The sequence below is a fragment of the Pezoporus occidentalis genome, unplaced genomic scaffold (assembly GCF_034315485.1).
Source record: "Pezoporus occidentalis ecotype Australia unplaced genomic scaffold, CSIRO_AGI_Poc_V1 ctg2, whole genome shotgun sequence".
In the NCBI taxonomy this organism is placed as follows: domain Eukaryota; kingdom Metazoa; phylum Chordata; class Aves; order Psittaciformes; family Psittacidae; genus Pezoporus; species Pezoporus occidentalis.
In genome coordinates, this window is record NW_026913855.1 from 4,024,609 (window position 1) to 4,051,818 (window position 27,210).

At 37.2% G+C, this 27,210-nt stretch overlaps 1 protein-coding gene across 3 annotated transcripts in view; it reads right to left on the reverse strand.

Moving 5' to 3' along the window:
* CDH10 (cadherin 10) overlaps positions 1-27,210 on the reverse strand; it is a 93,384-nt gene that overhangs the window by 37,617 nt on the left and 28,557 nt on the right. For 2 of the 3 annotated variants that reach the window (XM_062617688.1, XM_062617686.1), the window contains exon 2: positions 17,116-17,493. In XM_062617688.1, the coding sequence (XP_062473672.1) occupies positions 17,116-17,346 (231 nt within the window). In that variant the 5' untranslated portion in view covers positions 17,347-17,493. Of the gene's footprint in view, positions 1-17,115; positions 17,494-21,508; positions 21,602-27,210 lie in introns of those variants that run through there. The other variant, XM_062617689.1, reaches the window with a different exon arrangement.

Genomic DNA, 27,210 nt, shown 5'->3' on the forward strand with positions numbered 1-27,210 from the left:
TAGTCTCTCTAAACATAATCTCAACAGTGAGCAGATTTACATGAAATCAGCAGAAAATAGTTGACACAGAATTCCCACAATGAACATATTTATTTTAGCCATCATGAACTGAATTATTAAATGATGCAATTTAATATTAGCTACTCTTATTTTAAAAGACTTTCAAAATAGCTCATATCCTGTGCCATAGTCTCTTTGTTGCCAGATTTAACCATCATGGCTTTGAGACAGATTTTACCCACCAAAGAGATTCACTTACTTCAATTTATCCTTTAGGTAACATTTAAAGAAAATCTCTTCAGTGATGCAAGGTTTTGAACTAAGTTTTAATGAGACATGTCACACATTTCATTTTCTCACCCAGTTATGTTGTCACTTTGCCAGTCCTGTGCTATTGTGTGTTATTTAAAACGGGAGACAAGCGAAAAGGAAAAAGGCACATTTCAAAGGGAAAACTTTTGTGAGACTTTGAAAGATAAAACGAGAGCAAACTAAAATGGAAGCATAGCAAGCAATGCAATATGAGGAGACCTCTGAAATTCTTTTGTTTGCTGAGAAGTAGCAACAAACAGAAATTAAAAAGTCCAGTCTGCAGTGCATTTTCAGATTATATTAGTTTACTTTAAATTTATTCATTATACAAAGGAAAGATAAAAATCATTGTTACCATTTTTATTAAGAAACATTAGAGTAGTTCCTTGCTGTTCAAGATTTTTGTTTGCTCCTACCAATGTTTTAAAATAGTAAGAGATAAATTAAAATTAATAATAAGTTTAGGATTTCTTTCCACATCCCTGGTGAGTCAATATCTATGACAAGATTAGAAATATTATTTTCCCAGCTCCCTAAAATCTTCATGACAAAGTGATATCATCTTCAAGATTCTCAGTTTCCACAAAATAATCATACAGTAAAGGTACTTTCTCATCACTAGACTTGGATTTTTGCTCATTACTGTAGCTTTTTCTAAATGCTTCACAATCTGGAGAAGGTAGATGGTCCTGTCACTGACATAATGTTCTAGGAGTTCACCTGAGAAAGGTAGTTTCTTTTTTTTACAACACATCACACGAGCAACAAAGAATCTCATACAGATGCACTGAGTCAACATTCCAATAACCAAACTCCCTCCTCAAGCCAAGGTCTTTAGCTGATGTTCAGAGAGCTAGAACAAAAAAGTTTCAGCTTCATTAGATTGTTGCAGCTTCTATACCATAAGGCACACAAGCATTGAGCTAGCATGATCTAGAGACTAATTGAATTTCATACACCAAAGAGCTCTTGCATGAGCCAATATGCATGCTCTCTTCCAATTTTATTGCAGTAAACACAGTCCATACACCAGGTGGACACAGAAAGTAGAGAAGTGCAGTGAAACTGAAGGATTAAGTAGTTTCCAGAACAGTATCTCTATTCCACTAAGAATTGGCCTAGAAAGTCTAATAAGCTAAAGCAATACATATCTTTCATTTACTGAATTCAGAACAGCTTTTATATATTCAAAAGCTTTGGTTTCGTCTGTTTAGCTTTGGTTTTCTTAAAAGGAAAAGTCACTACTAATCCTCATGTTCTCTGCATTAATGACAACAAAGAGCTAATTAAGAAGCAATTTCAGGTAATTCCTTTTTTTTTGTTAAAAAGATGTATTTTCTTTTTTTTATTATAGCTTATATATGTTTTCCTAAAGTATTTGCATTATTAACAATATAACCATTAAAACAGCATTAGTTTTTTATATATCCTAATTTACAATTTTATTTATACTAATTTACAATTTTCACTATAGATAAAAAGCATTACACGCTTTTTAAACAAATGCGGAACACTATTAAGAATAGTAATGCTTAGTCATTCCTGACGCTGGAGGCCATTTAAAAACACATTAAATAAGACCGTCTTTGTTTCCACCTGAAATCACCATAACATGTAGCTTGGTAAGAGCTGTGAAGATTTTCTACCTTTATTATGTGTTCATTTCTCTTAATGAATATTCTAAACTATATATACATATGTATATCTTTGGAAGAGATCTATTTAAAGGAAACAACAAATATACCACAGAAAACTGAATGACAATGTCTTCCTACCAGGAAATGGAAAGTGCCAGCTAAGGTCAGGGTGTGTGTGTGTGTATATATATATATATATATATCATAGAATCATAGAATAGTTAGGGTTGGAAAGAACCTTAAGATCATCAAGTTCCAACCCCCCTGCTATGGGCAGGGACACCTCATATTAAACCATATATATATATTAGAATTAAGGAATAAAAACCATTAAGGGGATATTTAAATGATTTCTCAGTGATATCCATGATAATCATAGAATCATAGAATGGTTAGGGTTGGAAAGGACCTTTAGATCATCTAGTTCCAACCCCCCTCCCACTAAACCATCTCACCCAAGGCTCCGTCCAACCTGGTCTTGAACACAGACAGGGACAGAGCATTCATAACCTCCCTTGGCAACCTATTCCAGTGCCTCACCACCCTAACAGGAAAGAATTTCCTTATATCCAATCTAAACTTCCCCTGTTTAAGTTTTAACCCGTTACCCCTTGTCCTGTCGTAAAATTTAATCCCAAAAAAGGGAAGGAGAGTAGACATATTTTTCATATGTCTCAGGAAAGTAATGATGAATCTGAAACGATGCTACACCTAATATTGTAAGATTTCAAACAATGAGGGACAAAGATGCCTTCAATAAATCTTGGCTTCATTTATATCACAATGACATCAGTGAGGCTATTTATGTAATAGAGGCATATTCCAGAAGCAATGTATTGATATCTTAAAACCCTACAGATGTAGTCAGGATTTAAAGGTAGATCTGTGAGAGAAGAGAGGTGGAAAATGTGTAAACCCTTAAACGTAACTCACGCTTTTATTACCTATCAGTTTTCCCTCTCCTTTTCGTAAATTACGAAATCCATTATTCTAGAGAATAATATTTTCAAAAAAAAACCCAACTAGCTAAATACCAATTACTAAGAAAAGAAGTTACAGTTTCAATCATAAGATACAATTACATTACAGAAGGGTTGAGGATTGTAGGGATCTCTTCAGGTCATCTGTTCAACCCACCCCTCTTCAAGCAGGGCCACTTAGACCCTGTTACCCAGGACAGTGTCTAGACAGATTTTGAGTATCTCTAATGATGGAGGCTCCACACCCTCTTTGGGCAACCTGTGCCAGTGTTCAGCCACCCTCACAGGGCAGAAGTGTTCCCTGATTTTCAGAGGGAACCACCTGCATTTGATTTGTGCCCACTGCCTCTGGTCCTGTCACCTGGCATCACTGAAAAGAATCTGGGTCTGTTCCCTTTGCACCCTTCCTTCAGGTATTTGTAAATGTTGATAAGATCTCCCCTGAGCCTTCTCTCCATTAGGGAAGAGAGTTAAAGCACTCTCAGCCTTTCCTCATAAGTGAGGTGCTCCAGTCCCTATATCATACTTAAAGCCGTCCTTCGCGGGAGTTTCTCCAGTATGTCCCATGTCTCTCTTGTAATGGGGTGCCCAGCACTGGACACAGCAGTCCAGGAGTGGCCTCATAAGTGTTGAGCAGAGGAGAAGGATCCCCTCCCTTGACCTGCTGGCAGTACTTCACCCACTGCAGCCAGTAGCCTTCGTTGCAGCAAAGGCACCTAGCTGGCACCTGGTTCATCCTGGTGACTACTAGAACCACCAGGGTCTTTTCTGCCAAGCTGCTTTCCAGTTGGTCAGCCCCCAGCATATCCTGGTGTCTGGGACTGTGCCTGCCTAGATGCAGGACTCTGCACGTAGAATCATAGAATAGCTAGGGTTGGAAAGGACCTCAAGATCATCTAGTTCCAACCCCCCTGCCATGGGCAGGGGCACCTCACACTAAACCATGCCACCCAAGGCTCTATCCAACCTGGCCTTGAACACCACCAGGGACGGAGCACTCACAACCTCCCTGGGCAACACATTCCAGTGCCTCATCACACTAACAGGAAAGAATTTGTTCCTTGTATCCAATTTAAACTTACCCTGTTTAAGTTTTAACCCGTTACCCCTTGTCCTATCACTACAGTCCCTAATGAACAGTCCCTCTTCAGCATCCGTACAGCCCCACTTCAGATATTGGAAGGCTGCTATGAGGTCTCCAAGCAGCCTCCTCTTCTCCAGGCTGAACAGCCCCAACTTCCTCAGCCTGTCTTCATACGGGAGGTGCTCCAGTCCCCTGATCATCCTCATGGCCCTCATCTGGACTTGTTCCAACAGTTACAAGTTCTTTTTATGTGGAGGACACCAGAACTGCACACAGTACTCCAAGTGAGGTCTCATGAGAACAGAGTAGAAGGGCAGGATCACCCTGTTCAATCTGCTGGTCACGCTCCTTTTGATGCGGCCGAGGATGCGGTTGGCTTTCTGGGCTGCAAGCGCACACTGCCGGCTCATGTTCATTTTCTGATCGACCAACACCCCCAAGTCCTTCTCTGCAGGGCTGCTCTGAATCTCTTCTCTGCCCAACCTGTAGCTGTGCCTGGGATTGCTTCAACCCAGGTGTAGGACCTTGCACTTGGCATGGTTAAAGTTCATGAGGCTGGCATCAGCCCACCTCACGAGTGTGTCAAGGTCCCTCTGGATGGCATTCCTTTCCTCCAGAGTATCAACTAAACCGCATGGCTTGGTGTCATCAGAAACTTGCTGAGGGCGCACTGAATCCCACTGTCCATGTCACCAACAAAGATGTTGAACAAGACCGGTCCCAGCACCGATCCCTGAGGGACACCACTTGTTACTGGTCTCCAGGCGGACATTCAGCCATTGACCACAACTCTGTGTGCAGCCAGCCAGTTCTTTATCCACCGAGTGGTCCATCCATCAAATTGATGTCTCTCCAATTTAGAGACAAGGATGTCATGTGGGACAGTGGTGTCGAACGCTTTACACAAGTCCAGGTAGATGATGTCAACTGCTCTACCCCTGTCCATCAGTTCTGTAGCCCCATCATAGAAGGCCACCAAATTGGTCAGGCAGGATTTCCCCTTAGTGAAGCCATGCTGCCTGTCACCAAGCACTTTGTTGGTTTTCACGTGCCTTAGCATGCCTTTCAGGAGAATCTGCTCCAAGATTTTGCCAGGCACAGAGGTGAGACTGACTGGTCTGTAATTCCCCAGGTCATCCATTTTCCCCTTCTTGAAAATGGGGGTTATATTTCCCTTTTTCCAGTCGTCAGGAACTTCACCTGACAGCCATGATTTTTCAAATATTATGGACAGTGACTTAGCAACTTCATCTGCCGGCTCCTTCAGGACCCACGGATGGATTTCATCAGGTGCCATGGACTTGTGTACGTTCAGGTTCTTAAGACGGTCTTGAACCAGATCCTCTCCTACAGTGGGCCTAGGGTCCTCATTCTCACAGTCCCTGCGTCTGCATTCCAAGACTTGCTGTCTGTAGAGTTCCTGTCTGTAGAGTGCTTCATCCACAGATTCCTCTTGGTCAGGCAGTCTGTAACAGACCCCCACAGTAATGTCCCTCATAGCTGTTCTCCCTTTAACCCTGACCCACAAACTCTCTGTTGACTTCACCTGGGCCTTCATGATGTTCCTGTCAGCCCATTTCTCCAGCTTGATGAGGTCCCTGTAGATGGGAGCACTACACTCTGGAATTATCAGCCACTCCTAGTTTTGTGTCATCTGAAAACTTGCTCTACCCTAATGAACCTGGTCCAGTGGAGGCTGTCCTGGAAAGGGCTGGGAGCATTTATCTGCAATGGCACCTTGTAGACATCTTATGGACACCTCAATTATGTACAGAATTACAATTACATAGTGAAATTTAAGTGGATTTTATCAGTTTTGTATTAAGACTAGGTAGGTAGCTATGATTCACATTTAAATTAAAACTTCTCCTACCATAGCAGCATATTATATTCCACTATCAGACTAAAATACCAAAATAATCAGACTTGGATATAAATTTTGGCTCAGATCACACAGAGTATTACCTGTTACATATATACATAAAAGACAGCATCAGATCAGTGAACTCTATTCCTCAGCTACTTTTACAGGATATATGGCATAAAGCCCATCCTGATATTTGCTGGTACAAATTAAGAACCAAACTACATTGTAATTGTTTTCCTTTGCGATATTAATTGCTGTATTCAAAAATGTGGTCTATGTACTACATCACTGATGAAAAATTATTTCTAACTTATGTGAACTCTGGTAATCAGCCGATAGGCCAGGTCAATATTTCCATGAAAACTTGCATGACTTCTCCGGTATTTGTAAGACATCAGAAGCATGCTTTTCCTAATCTCCCTTTTCCTAATTTCCAATAAAATATATTATATTGGTTATGCTGTTGGTGTTTGGGTTTTCTTCACAGTTTGGGTTGTTTGGTTTTTGCTGTTTTGTTTTTTTTTTTTTAAATCTTCTTAGTTTGGAGATTTATCCTGCTTTATCATTTATACCAAAAATTCCTATTCTTTTATATTTGTCTATAGAACCATAGAGAATTTTTGCCTTTTTTTTTTTTTTTTTAAGAATTAAGCCAGTTCCTGAAGCTTTAGTTCTTGCCTTGTGCACTAGTAGTGCCTACTTTTTTCTTTTGGAAGTAAAAAGAACTGTATACCGTTTGTAGAATCATAGGGTTGGAAAGCACCTTAGGGTCATCTAGTTTCAACACCCCTGCCATGGCCAGAGACACCTCACACTAAACCATGCCACCCAAGGCTTTGTCCCACCTGGCCTTGAACACCGCCAGGAATGGAGCATTCACAACTTCCCTGGGCAATCCATTCCAGTGCCTCACCACCCTAACAGGAAAGAACTTCTTCCTTGTATCCAATCTAAACTTTCCCTGTTCAAGTTTTAACCTGTTACCCCTTGTCCTATCACTGCAGTCCCTAATGAAGAGTCCCTCCCCAGCATCCTTCTAGGCCCCCTAAAGAAACTAGAAAATTCCTAGAAAAACTTCCTAATTCTGTTTTATGGTACACAGTCTTCACAGCACTTGAAATATTAGTTCTTGATCCTTCAGTTACTTTGTCTTCTGTAGCACACCATTATCCCTTTCTGGCAAATACACCAGTATTACTGAAATTTCTACCATTATTCTTAAATATTAAGCCTTGATTAATCCCATGCAGCTCTTTTCAGTGTCACACTGCTCAGCAGTCCTCTAGCTACTGCATTTATTTTATTTAGCTTTTACTAGACAACATGACATTCCTGACACATAGCCAATGGTCTGTCACATAACCTGACATAACTAAAGAGATAATTATCATTTTCCTTATCTTCCAACTGTATTAGTTATCTAGCAAATTCATTACCCTTTTCGAATGACCAAAGACATCTTTCTGAGTGTTAAAGGTATTTTTAAGTCCTCTGAGGAATCCCCTCCGCTGGCACCCTCACTAGCATCACTATGTAAAAATGTGGTCATACTCTTGCACAGTACTTCTTACAGGTGACAGGTATTTTCAAAGTACAGGAGGACTGCTCCATGAAAATTTGCAAATAAAAACATTAGTATCAATTTACAAAAGTCCTGTATCTTTCCTGGGTCCGCTCCATCATAGGTACTATTTGGCTATACCCATTTAGCCTCTCCTGAAGCTCATATATTCTATTTGTCACAATTTAATGTTTCACAAGTACCTCCACTTCATTAAAAGTTTTCTTAAATTTAAGTAACATGGCTTGGAAAACTGCATAACCCTGTCTATCTTTTCTCTTTCCTTCCTCAAAATAGATTTTCTGCAAAATGACATTTCTTTAAATTCCTACTCTTTAAAAAATTCAAATAGAACCCTCATTTTTTTTCTCCCTGCTTACCTCACCTTTTACACAGTTGCATTAGTCATTTTTCTCACCATTAAAATTTAAAATATCATTTTTATCATTTCGTACTAAGTTAATTAATAGCCACGATTGCCTAAGTAGTAATACTTTCTGATTATTATATTCATGTCAAAATAATATTCCTTAAATAATTCTACTTCTTAGAGATCCCATTTGTAGTGAAATTAGCAATCATAAAGACGGAGACTCAGAAATTTTCATTTATGTGTATTTTATATCAAATGCCATATCTCAAAAAAGGGTACTCAGAAGTTCTTTTTAGAAGATGGAGTTCTTAATAGAAGAAATCTTTATTGCTACTTCATATCTGCATATCAGGTGTAATTTATTCTACTAATTTATTCTAAGATTTATTCTACTAATCACTGTATTGTAGCATTCTAAATCATATGTCATTACAAAAACTGATTAAAACTTTTTAGGAAAAAAGCAGAAAAGTATTTTTATGAAATAAAACAGTTTTTAAACTTAATGAGAGAAAAGATAGTTATATGTATATAGATATTTAGAAGGTCATCTGCATTTGATTTAAAAACAAAATAAAATCAAGAGACAGAGGGGAAAAATAAAGGCCTTAAAGGATCAGCCTTTGAACTGCTGCTGAAACTACTGGCTATTTATACATTTATCATGGTAAAAAAGGTGTAGGTCAAAAATTTCTAAAGCTCTCTTTTCTATCATGATTTTTAATTCCTTGAATGAATGCATGGATGTACTGTGGTGAAGCAAACTCTACTTTTCCTGATCTATGACTCTGAATATAGATAATTTCAGTTTTATCAGTTCTTTCTTTTTTGGAATATCTTTTTTGTGACAATCAGGCACAATTTTAAAATTAAAAGAAAAACTGAACTGAAAGGAACTGGGGAGCTTAGAGTAAACTACTCCCCTGTTTCTTTCTTGTACTATTTTGAAACATGATGCCATTTTAAGAACAATACCTAATCAGATACAACCTCCGAGTCTGGAAGCCACCCAAGAGAGATACAACTCTTCTCTCTGAAGGCAGCAAAATGCATCTTATTGGCGATTTTACACCTCTTGGAAGGTGTCATAGCTTAGACTATCTTCCCTCTAAATCTTCCCAACAACTGATCAACAGTATTGCAGGGTTTTTCTTGGAAAGAGCAGAATTGTCTCTTTTAGAAATTAGTTTCAAAGTGGCAAATCCCTGCTATTAGGGGATTATTAAGTGAAAAAATACCCAAACACATTTCAAAGTAGTTTTCTCAGAGACTGAGAATGGCAGTGGCAGAAAACCTATCCCAGTAACTAGTAGGACCATACTGAACATTCAGTATCATCACTTAGAGTTCTCATCAAATTGATAAATGTCTTGCACTCAAGCATCAATGTGAAAGAAAAAGTTAATTTAATTTTCAATTGATTAATAACTCTGTTTAGTAGAATTTATTGTTTCAAGACTTATTTCCCAAACTTTGTACTCCCTACAAGAAACAGTATACAGTTTTAGTTTGTTTTCCTTAAGGAGATAAAGCAAATAATGATTAAAACCACCTCATGTTTTCCAGGATCTACTGCATCTTCCACGCACTGAATTTCAATTAAAGACCATTAATAGTGTTAAACTTATGTTTAACAGTGTTAAACTCATTAAATATAATACCTAAGGTCACATAGAGGCCAAGGAGAAATAAGAACAGAGTATCAAATTAGCATTTGCTTGAAAGTTGAGCAAATATAACTTTTAGAGATGACATCTTGCTTCATTCACTATAACTCTTCCAGCTATTATTACTTTTAATAGTATGCAAAGTACACATAAAACTGTACCACAGAAGTGAAAAAAAGCCCTGGATTTAGTGTTTAACTTCAAGCTGTTGTCTACAAGCAGATTTACTTTTGTCTACCTAAGACAAAGATATGTCTACCTGAGCAGTGTCTCACAGTTATTTTTCATGCGGTTCTTCTCTATTTTGGAGTCTTGTAGTCTCAGAGCACGGTTTCTGTCTTCTTGAGACCATGGTTCAGTTTTGTCATCAGGGCATCACTTGACATGTGACTCAGAGTTGTCTGGCAATTAGGTAGGTATAGAGATACATGGTATGAACCTGGAACAAACACTGATTTCATTGCCAGTGAAGATTTGGTGCAGATACAAACCTGGAACCATGGCATTTCCCCTCTTTCACCATGCTAGTTGTTAAAGAAGACAAGAAGACGCATGCATTTTTTTACAGCTAGATTAGCTCTATTAGCCAGAGAGTTTTTCCCTAGCAGAACCCATGAAGGCATTGGCAACCTCTGAGCTCTCTTCCTTGTGTCCAACTTATACAGTAATAAAAATATGCAACACACTACCTTTCAGTTCTGTCAAAACAGATATTCTCTGCTAAGATAGTTTGGATGACACCACTGTTAGACTACTTTTCTTCTTTTTTTGGTTTACTGTTTTCATTTTTCTATCCTTGCCTATGTTCTTCCTTCCTTTCTGATATGCTGTAGCACAGAATCATGTAGTTCCAACCACCCTGCCATAGGCAGGGACACACTCCACTAGACCAGGCTGCTCATAGCCCCAGCCAACCTGGTCTTGAACACTGCAAGGGACGGGGGATCCAGAACTCCTAGGGGCAACCTGTTTCAGTGTCTCACCAACCTCACAGTAAAGCATTTCTTTCTTAAATCTAATCTACATCTACACTCTTGCAGCTTGTCTTATTACTACTGGCTCTTATAAAAAGTCTCTCTCCAGATTTCTTGTAGGCCCCCTTTAGGTACTGGAAGGTTGCTATAAGGTCTTCCCCAAGCCTTCTAGTCTCCAAGCTGAACAAGCCCTACTCTTTCATCTTGTCTTCATAGCAGAGGTGCTCCAACCCTGTGATCATCTCTGTGGCAACCACACACTGCCTGGTCAAGTTGAGCTTCTCATCAAGCAACACCCACAAGTCCCTCTTTTCATGACTACTGTCAATACAGTCTCTTCCAAGCCTGTATTTGTTCTTGGGATTGCCGCAGTGCAGGACCTTGAACTTGACCTTGTTGAACTTCACGAGGTTTACACTGGCCCACCTCTCAAGCCTTTACAAGGTCCCTCAAATGACAACTCTTCCCTCCAGCTTGGTGTTGTCAGCAAATTTGCTGAGGGCACACTCAATCCCATTGCCCATGTCATTGACAAAGACGTTGAACAGCGCCAGTCCCAATACCGACACCTGAGGAACACCACTCATCACTGGTCTCCACTTGGGCATTGAGCTGTTAACTACAGCTCTCTGAGCGCAACCATCCAGCAAATTCCTTATTCATCAAGTGGTCCTCCCATAAAATCCATGCTTCTCCAGTTCAGGGACAAGGATGTTGTCTGGGACAGTGTCAAACACTGTGCACATTCAGGTAGACGATGTGAGTCACTCTTCCCTTATCCACCAATGCTGTAACCATGCTGTAGAAGGCCACCAAATTTGTTAGGTGTGAACCGACCTTAGTGAAACAACATTGGCTGTCACCAATCACCTCCTTATTGTCCATGTGTCTTAGCACAGCTTCCAGGAGGATCTGCTCCAGGATGTTGCTGGGCACCAAGATGAAACTGACTAGTCTTCAGCTCCCCGAGTCTTCCTTTTTTACTTTTTTAAAAATTGGGGTTATATTTCCCCTTTTCCAGGCAGTGGAAACTTCACTGGACTGTCACAGCTTCTCAAATATGACTTATAATGGCTTAACAACTTCATCAGCCAGTTCCCTCAGGACCCTTGGATACATCTCCTCGGGTTCCATGGACTTGTGCACCTTTAAGTTCCTTAGATGGTCTCAAACCTGATATTCTACTGCGGGTGGTTCTTCATTCTCCCAGTCCCTGCCTTTGCCTTCTGTGATTTGGTATCTCCTTTAATACGTCACTTGTCAGCTTGAGCTACTGGCATCTGATGAAGCTTCACTGGTTTTATGAAACAAGTCTATTGCAATGCCGAGTGTTTCCGGTTGGATGAATGGTCCTATTAACTTTATCATTTTAGAGAAAAAGCACAATCCCAAAGCAGTCTGCCTGTTTCATTTGTAAGGACAGATTTTAAGCAGAGACGCATTCAATACATCCATCATTTCTCCTTAAAAGAACAAATACTGACACTGAACTCTCTGAGTGAGGCAAGTTACACTTGGAATGCCTTGGAACATCTACCCTCAGATCTGTTGGATGTGTCCTTAACCCAGTAATCCACTCCAGTACTATTTCACTGTGAAGCACTGAATTTTCACTGTAGTCTCTGTTCTTCTTCACCCCTTCCAGTGAAGATTTGCCAGTCTAAAGAGGCAACTGAGAATTCTCACTTGTGTTTCATTTACAGTCCCTGGCACATATGAGCAAAATTACCATCAGATAATTTGGACATTGGGGATTGGGGATTATCCCCTTAAGCAGCTGGGTTGCGTATGCCCTGAGTATGCCTTACCCAAATGACTTAGCTCCTCTTCCCTTGTTACCAGACAATACTTTTAAGAAATTCACATGCACATCTGTCCAAGTCTGGGAATCCACAGCCTTCAAACAAATATATCTGGCTTTGGCTTCCTGATGGCTTCTTCAGTCTTCACTAAAAGACTGGTGGATATTACAAAGCCTTTGCGTTCCTCAACAACTGCTAATTCTGTCCTCTGTCATCCAGAAAAAAACAGTGTCTTGTAGGTATACATCCAGTACTGTAGTTAACAAATAGTTCATTCTTTATGGGAATAAAAACTTACTATTCAGCCAGGTCAGCTCTTTGCCACCAAACAGTACCTTCTGCTGCTGTTTAATGAATCAAGATGTCAGAGACTTCAAAACACACTGACGTTTCCAAAGAAATAGCACATTTGCAAAAAGAAATTATAAACCCTCTACTCTAAAACTTCAATTTAAATGATAAATCTAACCAGTTTAGTCATAAACTCCCTACTAAGATGTATTCCAAAAGAGTCTGACAGAGTTTCATCTCAGAGCTCACTGAGAATCAATGAACCTCCTGGACAATCTTAAGGGAAGATTTTGATGCCTCTGTTATGGAAGAACAATGGTTCTTCTCGTGTTTGGAGAAGCCATTGTAGCGCCTGTATTCTGGACTAAAAGAAAAGGCAGAAAGAAACCAGTCCTTCCAAAAGAAAAGAAATTGAATCGTATTTGTTGATCTGTGCTGAAATATGTACAAGCAATGTACCCCCTCAAAGCAAGCTTCCATATCTTTGCCAAAAACTGGTGCCTTAAATAAATAACCCTCTTCACAGCCTATGTGTTAAGTCTTGCCGAAAAAGACAAAATTTCTAAATGTTGCTGTCCCTTAAGTGTCAATTTGACCCCACTGCAGTAACTTCAGTAAGTGAAGGTTTTTGAAGGTACACAGACGTGAACAGCTTGCTTTTTGCATTCCGTAGACTTACACCAAAAAAAAACCCACCAACAAAAAAAAATCCTAAGTGGACACTGTTGAAGGACAAGCTGTCCTCTTTCACCTTGGCAGCTGAGTCCTAGACACAGCAGATCACAATTCATTTATTCAGGTTGCAGAGTTTCTTCACTCCCATTCCCATTCTTTATTTATGCCTGTCACAGGAATCTGCTCTAGCTGAAAATTCAACCTCTACAGAACTTCAGAGCCACAGAGCTGATTTCATTCACCTGAAAGGGAAGACATTTTATGCTTCTTCACACTAAATACTAAGCCTGTGTATGAATAGTTTCAATTAAAAATCCTGCTTGTCAGTCTTTCATGGTACCAAAGGCTTTTATAAAATAAAGAGTTATGATAGAAACACTGTTCAAGGAATCAAAGTACAGAAGTTTTTAAAAGGGTTTGGTAAGTCTTCATCTTACCACTACAACAGAAACACTTCCCTGGGGTAGGTTTTACTTTTTTGCATCCCACTTGATGGTGAGCCCACTGAAATCAAGACAACATAGTCTTTTTTATTACCCTTTTCAAACCAGTATTTTTCGTAGCTGCTTCATCAGACAGGAAAGTCCAATCAAAATTCCTGCCCAGTATAGTTTCTGGCTTTCATTTCACTCGGGAAATTATTTTGTTTAATCTTTCTTTAAAATTGTTTCTCTAACAGTGACAACTCTATGCACGTCTGATCTTAGCTAATCTTTATCCCTGTAATTGAGACAAAATATGAACTTTCATTAAACTGCATCTTTTCACCTCCGATGTTGTCAAATTCTATGTAAAATATTTATCATTGGCATATGGACTATATGAAGCAATACTAAGCAACACATGCAAAAATTCCTATGAATTTACATGTAATTATATGATACATTTTATTTTGAGATACTAAAAACTACTGCATTGCAACTAAGAACTTCAGTCTCTCAAAGTACTGAAAAATTCATGTCAGATGACCCTTTATACAATAAAAGTACTAGGATAAAAATTTCTGGAAAATGTCACTATCTCAGAACTCAAACTGGAAAAAAGTATCTGCAAAAATGAAACAAATGGGTAGATCAGGTGAAATTATAAGGAAGAAAAATAAATTTTAATGTGGATTAAGAATTTATTTGTAAATTTAATTTTTAATGACTACAGATTAAGATGTTGTTATACAACAGGGCTTCCTTTAGGGGACAACTATTAGAGTATAAATTTTAGATTTAGAAGATTTTTATTTTCTGGATATACCTAAAATAAATTGAAGTTTTCCTGAACAAGTCTGAAAATGTGCAATTCTTCGTAATTAACCCACTTTATTTGAGAAATAATGGGCTTTGAAACTATATACCTCAAATATTAATCAAATGGCTTTTCTCATAGGAGGTTTAAGCTTCTTTTGAACATCCCTGAATTGTTTCTCTGAAACTGAGAAAAGTTCTTTTACTCATAATTACTGTCTTCTAGTATATTTTTGCCAAGATAACTCAAAGATAAACTGTGTAACACATATATAGGTCTGGTTTCCAATACCATTTTTATGGCTTTAACCTTTACTAGAAACTACAGTTGCAATTATTATTTGACGTTCTGCATATATAAAATTCACTTACATTGTTTTGATTTCTATCCTCAGGATCCTGTATATTACATAAAGGAAAGACTGACCATCCTCCTTTCTTATAATAATAATAAATACTCACCTGAAGAAACCAGTGAATGCCCCTAATCAGTCAGTCTGTACAGTGCCACCATTTCACAAGCATGGCTGACTTAAACAAGGAACTCTTCAGCTATTATGAGATTACCTATCCCATTCATTCACTGAACCTTATTTCCATCATGTTATTCGAGATAACAATCTCAAGCCAACTTAAAGAGGGAATAAATTAATGCATAAATTACACTGCAAATTGTAGACACTGGTTTCAAGAGAAATGTGATATTCAACAGTTTCTAAACTCCCTTGCCCAAATTGTAAATTTTTTGCTTTAAGCAGAAAAAAAAAGGTGAAAGCATAGTCTTGACTACTCCTTAAGTTTCTTCATTTGCCATTTTACCTATCTTTACTTAGCACTTTCCATTTGCAGACACTTATTTTCTCTCAAAGTAGTTCTGTGTTTACCAATACCCCTCTCTCTTTTTCTACTGCAGATGAGTTAGCCTATAAAAATGTTAACCATTTTCTCTCTAAGGAGTCTTTCTTCACTTATCATAAGTAGAAGAAAATTACTAAGTAACAACACTCACACTTTATGACTTGGGATCATAAATATTCGAAAATAATGCAAGGAAAAAAAAGCAATCAGCAGGTTTTTAAGTTACTTGAATTTCAGGGTGCCCTGCAGAATTATTTATTTCCTGAGACTTGTGGGAGCAATACACTTCCAAATGCAATAACTTAGTGTTTTGGTACAGTGACACATCTCATTTTATAGGCAAGGTCAATTTTTATAAGCTACCAATCTAGCCTAGATACAGTGGAACACCTGGGAGGCATGACTTTACAATTGCTAAGTGTATGAAATAAATATAAGGTTTATTTGCAACACTTTGGAAATGATTGTATCATTCAAACGATGGTGCTAAAATTACAGATAAAGCAACAAATAAAAAGTGGAAACAAAAAGGAAGTTTACACCTTCATAAGCCTGCACTCTTCAATTTTTACTCAATACTTAAATCTCATGAATTTTAACATGCATTTCCTTTCTCAATCCCCACAACATCCTTAGTCCTTTCAAGAAATACAGTTGCTGGGCTGCATCAAAAGGATCATGGCCCATTAAGTCGAGGGAGGTGATTCTCCCCCTCTGCTCTGCTCTGGTGAGACCCCACCTGGAGTACTGTGTTCAACTCTGGGGCAATCTACACAAGAGAGATGTGGACCTGCTCAACAAAGTCCACAGGAGGGCCACATAGATGATCAGAGGGCTGGAGAACCTTCCTGTGAAAACAGGTTGAGAGAGCTGGGCTTGTTCAGCCTGAAGACTAGATGGCTCAGGGAAGACCTTATAGCAGCCTTCTAGTACCTATAGGGGACCTACAAGAAATCTGGAGAGGGACTTCACAAGGGCATGTAGAGATAGGACAAGAGGAATGGTTTTAAACTGAAAGAAGATGGATTTAGATTAGATATTAGGAAGAAATTCTAGAAGAAATAACCATTTCTAGAAGAAATTACTGTGAGAGTGGTGAGGCACTGGAACAGGTTGCCCAGAGAAGTTCTGGATGCCCCATCCCTGGAAGTGTTGAAAGCCAGGTTGACTGGGGCTTGTGAGCAACACAGTCTAGTGGAAGATGTCTCTTGCCCATGGCAGGGGGGCTGGAACTAGATGATATTTAAGGTCCTTTCCAACCCTAACTGTTCTGTGATTTTATAATATAATAATATAAACTTAACATAACATATCCCATGCACCAGTATGTGCTGGGGCCCAAATGGATGGAAAGCAGTTTTACAGAAGAACCTTGGGGTCCTTGTAGACAGCAAGCATGAATCAGCAACTTGCACTTGCAGCAAATGTCAACAGCACCCGGGGCTCCATTAGGAAAAGCTTCACCGGGAGATCAAGAGAGATGCTCCTCCCTCTCTGCTCTGCCCTGGTTAGACACATCCGGAGTTCTGTGTCCAACTCTGAGTCCAGCAAAAGGCCACTGAGTTGATTAAGGGACTGGAGCATTTTTTGTAGTCTTCATTGATTTAATTCAAATATTTCAGAGTAAATTTAACTAACAATATTAATTTAGCGATTGTAGTACAACAAGCAAAATATATATATATATTGTCTGGAAATTTGCTTCTTACGCATTAGAATAAAACACAGAAATGATAGTTCTCTAGAAAGATTAGGTAAACCTGACAATTATACAGAAATCTGAATGAGAAACCTACCTTGCCTACATACTGATAATCAGATCCTGTGTATTCCTCTAAAAGAAAAAATTGGTTCCACATCCAGCCTCGCTTCTGGCGGTGAACTGTTTTTCCATCATTCCCTGATACATGTCCTCCAAAGCTTTTAGGTCTGAGATCAGGAGTCCTTCTGAACAGCATTTCTGTATGGCAGGGATGCGGCAGCCACATCCAGAGCAGCAGAAGTAGTAGGACTTGCTGTATTGTCATAGTTCTCCACTGCTGAATTTTTTCAAGCTGGTCAGCAATGAAGTCTACAGTTTTGTTTTCTGGACTTCCTTTTTGATGTCTCTAGTTGCTGATGCAGCCAAGCAGTTTCCAGCAACTCATTTCTGAACTGTATAAGGTAATCAACTCCTGAATGTAAACAGAGAAGAGACAATGTAAGCTGAAATACATTCACTCCCCAGTGTCCAACATCCCTGCTGCTGTATCCTGCAGATACAAAACATTATGACATAGAAAGCAACCTGGTTAGGAATATAAAGGTTATCCAGGTAGGGAGAACACTGTGAATATGTTAGGTAGTTGCTTCTAAAACATTTCCTAAGGAAAAGTAAGAGTGCCAAGAGATGACCAACTATAACAAACTTTCAATTTAGAAACTTCTAGGAGTGTTCTGTATATAGACTGTGGATTTAATATTGCTGAAACTTGCACATTAAATACCACTCCCTTTGCTTCAGATGTTTTCCACCTGACTTGATTTACATTAATTCCAGTGTTTTATTAATCTTACTACCAAGAGAACTGAAAAGCCAACACAAAGTGGTTTTAGAAATTGGGAAATGGTAAAACACCAGCTCTTCAGGGTATTTTAAATGGTGAAAGAGAACATCATATGCATCAGAAGAAACACAGCATGACCAGGAGCAAATTTTTAGAGTTCTTGAGATGATCTTGCAATATGGAGTGATGCAAACTTAGCCTTAAAATGTAGGAAGTGCTTAAAAAATGAAGGCCTTTTTTTGCAAGTATCCTGAATAATTAATTTTGGATAACACTGAAATTAATCTCATTCTGGGAAATGCTATTGCAGAGGAAAGGCAAGCCTCTCCTAACTCATCTTTATTTTGTCTCCACCTTTCTTTTTTTTCTTTTTTTGCTTTGTCTTCGTTTTTTTTTTTTCCTTCTGATAGAATCATGGGATGTTATTTCAGCAAGACAAATTTAGCCAAGCTCTCTTCACTTCTGTCCCAGATTGTTTGGTAATGTTTTGGTTCTGTATGGCAGGGATGTAAATAATAAAAACCTATGATTTGTCATGTTAATGGGGTGTAGTTTCTGCAAGTTTTAATCAGAGTTTGGATTTTTTTTTCTTTTTGCCATGTCCACAGAAAACAAAATAAATGGATGGTGGTTGCAGTTCCTGGTATATTCTTCCACATGTGGCACAAAACTCAAGTAGTAAAAAGCTTGGGTTGTTTTTTTCTCTTCTTTTCTGATTTTGATAGATAAGTAACATTGTACACAGCAATCCCATGTGTCCCCTGGTTTCAATAACATCATGTATAGCTCACTATCACCTTAAATATTTTTGATTTTTCAGAGTAGAGCGATGTAAAACTTAGGGGTTTTTGAAAAGGAGATATATTTTCTTTGTGGTCTTTTTTTTTTTCCCTACTTTCTTATTGCTATCATATATATATTCCATTATTCACATATTATTATTTGATGTAGAAGTGTTGTTAAATTCCTCTTGGGAAATAATGTTTCAATATTAGGAGTTGTTATTGAATTTCCTTCATGTTAAATTAGGTCAGTGGAAAGAAAACTTTGATGAAATTTGTTAAAGTTACAAAAGCAGCTAATGCACATGCACTTGGCAAGCATACCACTAAGGTCTTTTCCCTCCGTTGAGAATCCTGGTGAAATTCAGCTTCCTGCTTTAAATGCAATGATTTTGATAGTAATCTACGCTAAAGCAATAAAACATTTACCTTTAAAAATAAGATAGCAAGCAAGGAAAAAACAGACCCAAGTAATAACAATCAAATAAATAAAAGCACTGGAATAATGGAAATGTTTGAAGAGACTTAGATGAAGGAAACCTTTTAATATTTAACTACAGAAAACAGGCAGAAGTCCAAGTTCTGTAAGACGTTTAATATTTGGTTCTGTACTACCCTGCCAAAGCTGGAACAGTCAATGGAGGAAGATAAATTTATTCTTATTTTAATTTCCTGGAAAACTAATTAGAAAAAATGTCTAAATTTTGGTGAAAATCTTATCTTAGAAGAGGGTCTGAGAACTCAGCAGAATTCTAATACTTTTGCTGGCTTCAAGTAAGATTTTTTTTTAAGAACTGAAATAATTTTAAATAAGTAAAATAGTTTTAAATTAAACTGTTTCACCAGTTGTTCTCTTCAAGTTTCTCCTGCCACTTCTTCCAAAAGAGCACTTCTCAATTTTTTCCCACAATAGAAAAGAAAAAAAGAAAATCAGTATTTTTTTTAATTAAAGCTTTCTAAAAACTATTAAATATGTGCTATGTTCCATATTTCTGTCCTTCTAAATAATATTAAACTTCCTACAGAGGAATACTGTGCCCAACTTGGCTCTAGTTTATATAGAGTTTTGTTTTGGAATTTTTACTGAATTTTCTTGGCTCAATCTCTAGTATGGAGGAAATGGATCAATCATCACTGAAGCTATTTATCATTACAACATTATCTTTCAGCTAACAGTTTTAGAACAATTAGGCCATTCTCCCTTTCCACAGCTTAATCACTTGTGTATCTCTTAGAAGAAAACGTTTTATTGCATCTGCAACTGTATTCATGTGATTTCAAATGTCATTTTTGCAAAACTTGGAAAATACATTTTACTTACTCAGTCATGCAACCCCTATAGTAATTCGAAATCATATTCATACCATTTGAAACTCATGAGATTTAACTGACATCTAAGATGGGCCATGAGCGCCTCTAACTGATGTACTTCTCCTCAGACTTCCATTTACTGGTTGCTCCATGAGGAGGTCTTTCTTTCGTAAACTATTTCCTCTTTTTGTCTGTCTTTCTACATTAATGTATAGCTTCTTTTTGAGGTCAGCAAACTAAATCTAAAGTAAATAAATAAAGTAAGAAAAAAGTCAAATGCTTGTATACATATAATTTTTTACTTCAGAAATTTTATTAAGCTCCTCTCTTGCAAAGAACAGATTTGAACAGTAAAAAAATTTTACTTGGGATAGCTAACACTTATGAATTTTGTTCTGTATTTAACCTTGGTCAAACTTGAACTGAATTTTAATTGCATAACATTTGAAAAAGCTTGTTTAAAGAAAGATATTTATGCAATGCCATTTCTGTTTTCTCCATTTCTGTTTCAGTTGGGAGCTATTATCCATTTACATCTCTAATCGTGTCTTTCAGTCCTTTTTGCTATGTTTGCACAAAAGAAAGATATTTTTGGAACTGAAGATGCTTCATGACAAATTAGGTTAAACTAATTCAGAATTTTATGAGGAGAACAGTCTTAAATTTTATTATAATGGAAAACACAAGCATACTTTGTTCTTTTTGCCCTATTTCTCCAAAACTTTGGTGCCTTTCCAATCCCAGCATAAAGCTGCTACCACAGACTGCAGAGCCTCTTTCATAGTGTCTACAGCCATTAGCCATAAGACACAATTCCTACCATTTTGGTTGCCTCCTTGTAGGAGTTAACTTGGTAAGGTGCCTCTATATTTCATCAGAACTCTGACTCCTGGTTTATGATGTAGTAAATGAAATTAAGCAATCTGGATAGGTTTTGAAATAATAAGAACTATTTAACAATAAAAATAGAAGTAGGAAGGCAACTAAGTGCAGAAAAGCTGAGTTTTCAACAAGCCTGAGAAGAATCTCCAGCTCAGCTAATTTAGCTCTTTTGACCTATTTGTCATCTCTTTATCAAGACCAGGTATAAAGTTATAATGCTTTAGAGCACGGTATGATGAACAAGTTCTTTAAACAGACACCTCTGCAAAAGACCGTTAGTGAAAACACTAAAAAATATTTCCCTCTGTAAGTGTAACTTAAAGGTGTAAATTATCTGTTAAGAGAAAAAGACAATACTACTTTTTATAAAGATTTTTGTGTCTACCAGAAGCAAACTAATGAGATCTTCCAAATTATAAATTCTTAATGGATATTCTGATCTCATCATTCCTTGTATTATAGGTCTATGTCCCTTGCTTTAAACATTATATCTCAATGAAGTTGTCTAAAGCTGTTCACAATTTAATTACCTAGTTCTGAACTAAGGAGATAATTGGTAAATTGTAAGCCACTTATTTCATAGCCTCCAGTGGAACACTTGCACACTGCAGTGACCATGCTTTGAGTTATTAAATTATAACATGAATTTGCAAAGTAGTCATCTATACCTTTGAACTTTAGAACCTGGTCCTTTTTATGAAGTCCTGCAACCTTGGATCCACTTAGGAATCTGAATTACATATGTACAGTTTGATGCTAAACTGAAAAAAAAAACCCAAAAACCAGCAAGCAACTAAGTTCAAGAATTATGTATTTTAGTTAGTAATACTAAAACATATTTCTAGTAATACTAAAACATATTTCACAATCATCAAAGCTACTTCACTCAAATGAGAGTTTTTCATACTATTTTCGTAGTTCACAGGGAAAAAGACTGAAAAACAAGCAGAGTAAAAAAGGAACAAAGGAAAAGGAAATACTGCCAATTATAACTTTTCCTACAAAAGTAATATTTTCAGCAACAGTGAGATTACATAGAAGCATACTTTATGCCTTATTTTTAAGCATATTTATATAGTATACATCCTAATTGTTTTTATAAAAACAAATTAATATGCACTATAGTGATTCTGAAGTGGAAAAAGATTTAGTCTACCTTCCACTGGTAGTTCATAAATGTGATATCCAAAGAAATGCATAATATAACCCCAAGCAGACACTAAACTGAGGACAAAGAAAAGGTTAAGACCTCACTCCTCCCAGCTCCCCTGCAGTGGGGAACACTGTCCTCCTTCCCATAAAGGTTTCCAGATGCCTCATCACAACCCTTCCCTGTCCTTCTTAAGGAAGACTGATCTCCTCAGTCTTAAGACATAGCAGGGCATTGAAAGGGTGAGCAAAACAACAGAGAAAAGGCAACAACTACAAAACCACCAGAATTAAAATTCAAAGTATTCCCAAAAAATAAATGAAAGGTACAGGTTATTATTTTAAAAAAAAAGAGAAGTCAAAAGATCATAATAGGTTGCACAACATAGGAATAAACTACCTAGGCACAGCTCTGGAGAAAATTTAGGAATAAGAGTATAATAGTTCTGAACATTCTCAATATGTTGAACCTCTTTGTCACTCATCTTTAAAAAAAAAGGGGGGGGGGGGGGGGGGGGGGGAGAAGAGATATGCGAGCAGGAATATTATTCTTAAGAACTATGAAGTAATCCTCCCTCTCCACTCATTTCAAATCCCCTGTCCAGGTTTGAACATCACAGTACCAACATGTATATAATCAGAAACTAGACTAACATCAAAATGTTTAGGAAAAAACCTGCAATTTTTTAGGAAAGAACAACTACATCTACTTACTTACTCTACACGAAGAAAAAGGAAGAAGGTGGTAAGACTACTTTTCAGAAACCCTGATGAAAATAAGAAATTATTTTCAGTGCACACCATAGACAGTTAAAGCAACTGACTTTAATCGCAACAATGATGATTTAGGTCATGCATTAAGAAAAACTTCATATATATTTGCTGTGGTAGTCAGCAGCCAAAAGGAGATGTGACTAAAGGTTTGAAAGAGCTGTCTGAAGAAACTGCAGTCTGGCTGCTCTCATTAGGTTTTCCTACGTCTGGTATCACTGTTACCAGTGGCCATTTTATTCTCCTATATATGAATATCTATTATTCATTACAGATCAGCCCGACCCCATCCTTTTCCATTTATCTGATTTAATCTGATTACTATTGTGGGTTGAAAGCAACTTAAATCCTCTTGCTTGCCAGTCAGCATAGCATGCTTTTCCACAACAGATAATACAGTCCTAGCCACACAGTTCCCTCCCCCATTTTATAAGGTCTGTCCTACGCTGAGTCTCCCTCTATAAGCTTTTGGAGTTTCATTTCTTCCATCTATTGTCTGCTACATTCTCCCAGATAGTGAATTTAGCTCTTTCCTACTCTACCTTGAATTCACCCCATGTACCCCATCCTAAATGATTAACCCCTTTGTGCTTAGCCATGTCCACGCAGCCTTCTAAAACATCCATATTCCGTTATTAGTTTTTTTCATAAAGTAGCTCTCTACTTCATTTATTGAAAAAACAACAGAAATCCCACAATAGCTTTTAGTATTTGATTATACTTTTCTTTCTTCGTTTAACAAAAAAACCAAAACCAACCAACAACAAAAACTGCCTCCCAAAACACCTCTCACAATTAAACAATCAAACAAACAACTGTTTTGATATTCAGCATGCTAGGGGAAGGGGAGAAGAAAGTGATGGTAGAGAGGAGGACAGTTACCAGTTCTGATGGGCAGCAGCAAAAAAAAACAAGTTTCAGAATGTTGTTTTCTTCTCTGAAGAAGTATGAAATAGAAGGGGAAGAGTGATTTATCAGAGAAAGTAATCTGCATCACTGTAACATTTTAATTTAGACACAAAAGCATATGCTAAAGAGATTTTGTTAACACAACATTTTGTTTTTCTCATTCGTTACCTTCCATCTTTGACAGACCATGATATTCCTGGAAAAGATCAGCAAATTCTGTCTCAATATTGCCAAGAGCCCAGACAGAGAGATCATTGAATTTCTAGACCTGGGGACTTAATATTCTTCCTCCCTGTACTAAAGGGTTTTCCCAAACAGGGTGAATTGTAATGAATAATGCTGAACAGTTAAGAAAAAGACATTCTTTTCCTTCAGGACAGGTGGAATTTTAAATCTCCTAGTCTTTGCGATCCAATGATTTCACCTGCCAGCAAAATCTAAGCCTTATTAGAGAAACAGAATAAGCACAGAAGTGAGCCAAATATCTAAAAGCTCACCATAATCTCATCAGGAGTTTTTATCTTCAGCTGAGGCTGAAACCTCACAGCTTCAGAGAGCAGAGGCAGTTCACTAAGGCATAAAGAATTGGGGCATTGAGAGACCGTGCCTGCTTAGAAAACTGTGTAATTTAATAAAGTGTTCATTGACGTCCACACAGTGGCTCCTTAAACTTGTGTTAGTGCCTGTGCCTGCAGCATGGATAGTCACATTCCTGCTAAGTAGATGACAGTAGAAGGATTACATCCTTTCTTATCAGACAGGAAGAAATGGAAACAACCATTTCTCATGGAAACTCACAGTTGAAATGTAACAGAGACATATATTAAGAAAGTTTGTTAAAGCATGCGATTGTATCTCTTACATTTATTAGAATAAAAGCATAAGTATTGACAAAATGCTGTTTAACAGTCACCATAAATACTATATTTGACATTAAAAAACCCCCTCAGATTACAAGAAGGTATATTTGCAATGCATTTGAAATTTTTAACTATAAGTATTTCTTAAAATGCTTGGAGTTTCACCTTGTGTTCAATGCCTTTATAATTATTTTAGCATATTAAAAAGTGCTGCTATGGCTCTTTTTATTGTACTCATTTACAGCAAAGTAAAAGTCCCTTTATGAGGTGACTGCAGTTTGTTGGGCCAGGATGATATGAAATTATGAAAAAAAGACAAAATAAAAACAACAACAACAACAAAATCATAATTTCTTCACCATTAGTGAGTGAAATTATAGAGCCCCCTTTATAAATTTTCTTATGAGTTGTTTTAAATGTTAAACCAGGATCAGAAACCTCTTAAGAATATACTACATATACATACAGTGTATAGTAATCTGTAACTTGTTTTACCTAACATTATGCCATCTACAGTGCACTGTAAAAAAAGATGAAATATATCACATATTAAAATTAGGCATTGTAAGATTTGATATTGTCTGTGCAACATGAAACAAACAGTTGTAGGAGATATGCTGATATGCTCCTACATCATATGTAGGAGACATGATGATAGGAGCTAATTAGATCACAACCTACTTTTTCCCAAATGGTACTTGCTTTAAAACAGTATACAGCAGGCTAAAGCTGACATCTTTTCGAAATCAGTTTTACACCATGTTTTAAGTATAAATGCCTGCAATTCATATCATTAAAAAATCACTATAATTTTGCCTATCTTAGTAATGAAAAGGCTGGGTCTTGACTAGTTTGGAAAGAGAAACCTGCTTTTAAGTAGCACATCACCCTTACAAGGCATGGCATATGGGCATGATAAACTGGTGATGGACATGGGTCAGGTCAAAACTTTGGAAGTAAGGAAATGTTCTCTTAAGAATGCTTCTGTGTACTGTAAAACTCAACCAGCACTGTAATTATACTCACACTCAGAGAGCTCTTCACACACTTAGTAAGCATCCTTTATACATACAGTGGCACGGCTGTTTAACAACATAGAGGTAGACACATTGATCAGATAAATGAAATTATGCATGAAATTACTATGGACTCCACACCTGAATCAAGACTGTTCTGAATGCCTCCCACAATAGCTTTATAGTCCTATGCCTTATATAAACTCTATTACTGCCTCAGTCTTCAAGGTAAGAGAGGCCAATGCAATAGATTGAACTGGATTACCAGTCTTAGCTGGAAAAGTCAGATAAACTTGTGGATTTCAGAAATCTGATGATATTTATGAATATGTTTGTATACTGCAACTTTTCTGGACTTGTCTTTTAAGGTTGCTGTTCATACAGAGATGTATATGTTGGTTTCCTAGTTTTCTATATGCTGTATTTTACTGGTCAGGTTTTTTGATGTTGACCACAGCATCTGAGAAAGTACTAATAATACAGAACTATTACAGAGATAGTCTGTAGACAGTTACTGAATTTTTGATGAAGGCCAGTAAGGAAGTGCCTGCTTTTCCTGTCCAGATGTCATCTATGTAGAACACTGCTTGACAAAACAAATACTAAAAAATTATTATTTCAGTAAAAAAATAATTACTGAAGAACACTTGCACTCCCCATCTCAATAATGTTAAGAGGAACTCTTCCCAACAAGAACACTCCTCTGGAGAAATAGGTCACCAAATTTTACAGTGCTTTTTCTCATAACGTAATACATTCCACACACTGAGCTGTATGATTTTCTGATAAATACATGGGTGGAAATCAGCCTTGAACTGGAATGAACTTGCACAGATAATTGGTGAAAGGCTACATCCAGCTGCCAGAGGAGACATTTTTTCATTTTTTTTCTCAAAACAGGCATTCCATCTCTGATCTTTCACTCCTGATTTTCAAGGAGAACCAATAAAATATCTTTCAAAGATAAACCTGAATCAGAACTTCAAAACTCAGCTGGAAGCCAAAAACAATGGACTCAAATGAGTTTCTGGTTTTATTGCACTTTATAGTGTATCTCTCTCTCCTTCCAACCTCTGCATGTCTGCAGGTTATAAACTACCTAACCCTTCCTTTCCTTTGAGAAGTAAGTATCTTTCCTCTTTTATTTATTTATTTATTTATTTTCAGCACCCTTTTCATACCACTCTATTTCACTGATGAAAACTATTAATACGTATATATGTTTTTCTTTACAGAGCTCATGTAATTGACAGGTTCTAATTAAAATTAGATAAATCGTCCTCAAATTCTGTTTAGTCTGTAAGTCCATCTTTTCTATTTCAGATAAAAAAGGGACTCTATACCTGAAAGGATTTATTTTTTTTCCAAATACAAACAAACAGGCTAGTAAAATATTTTGATTTATTAAAAAAGATGTATTTCATCTGTTAAGTCCTTGGATCATTACTATTACAGCAATGCTGGCAGTCATTGTAGCATTCATTACTGCTTCACCCAAGATGCAGAGAAGTAATATACCCTTTCCTGTTACTCTAAGAATACAAAAATTAAATATTATTCTATTATTCTAGTCTGCTATTCTAGACTGTATGAATTCAAATCTCAAGCAAAGACAAAGTGGTCATCTGAGATTGCAGAGCAAGTATGTGGCAGGCAAGGAGGCAA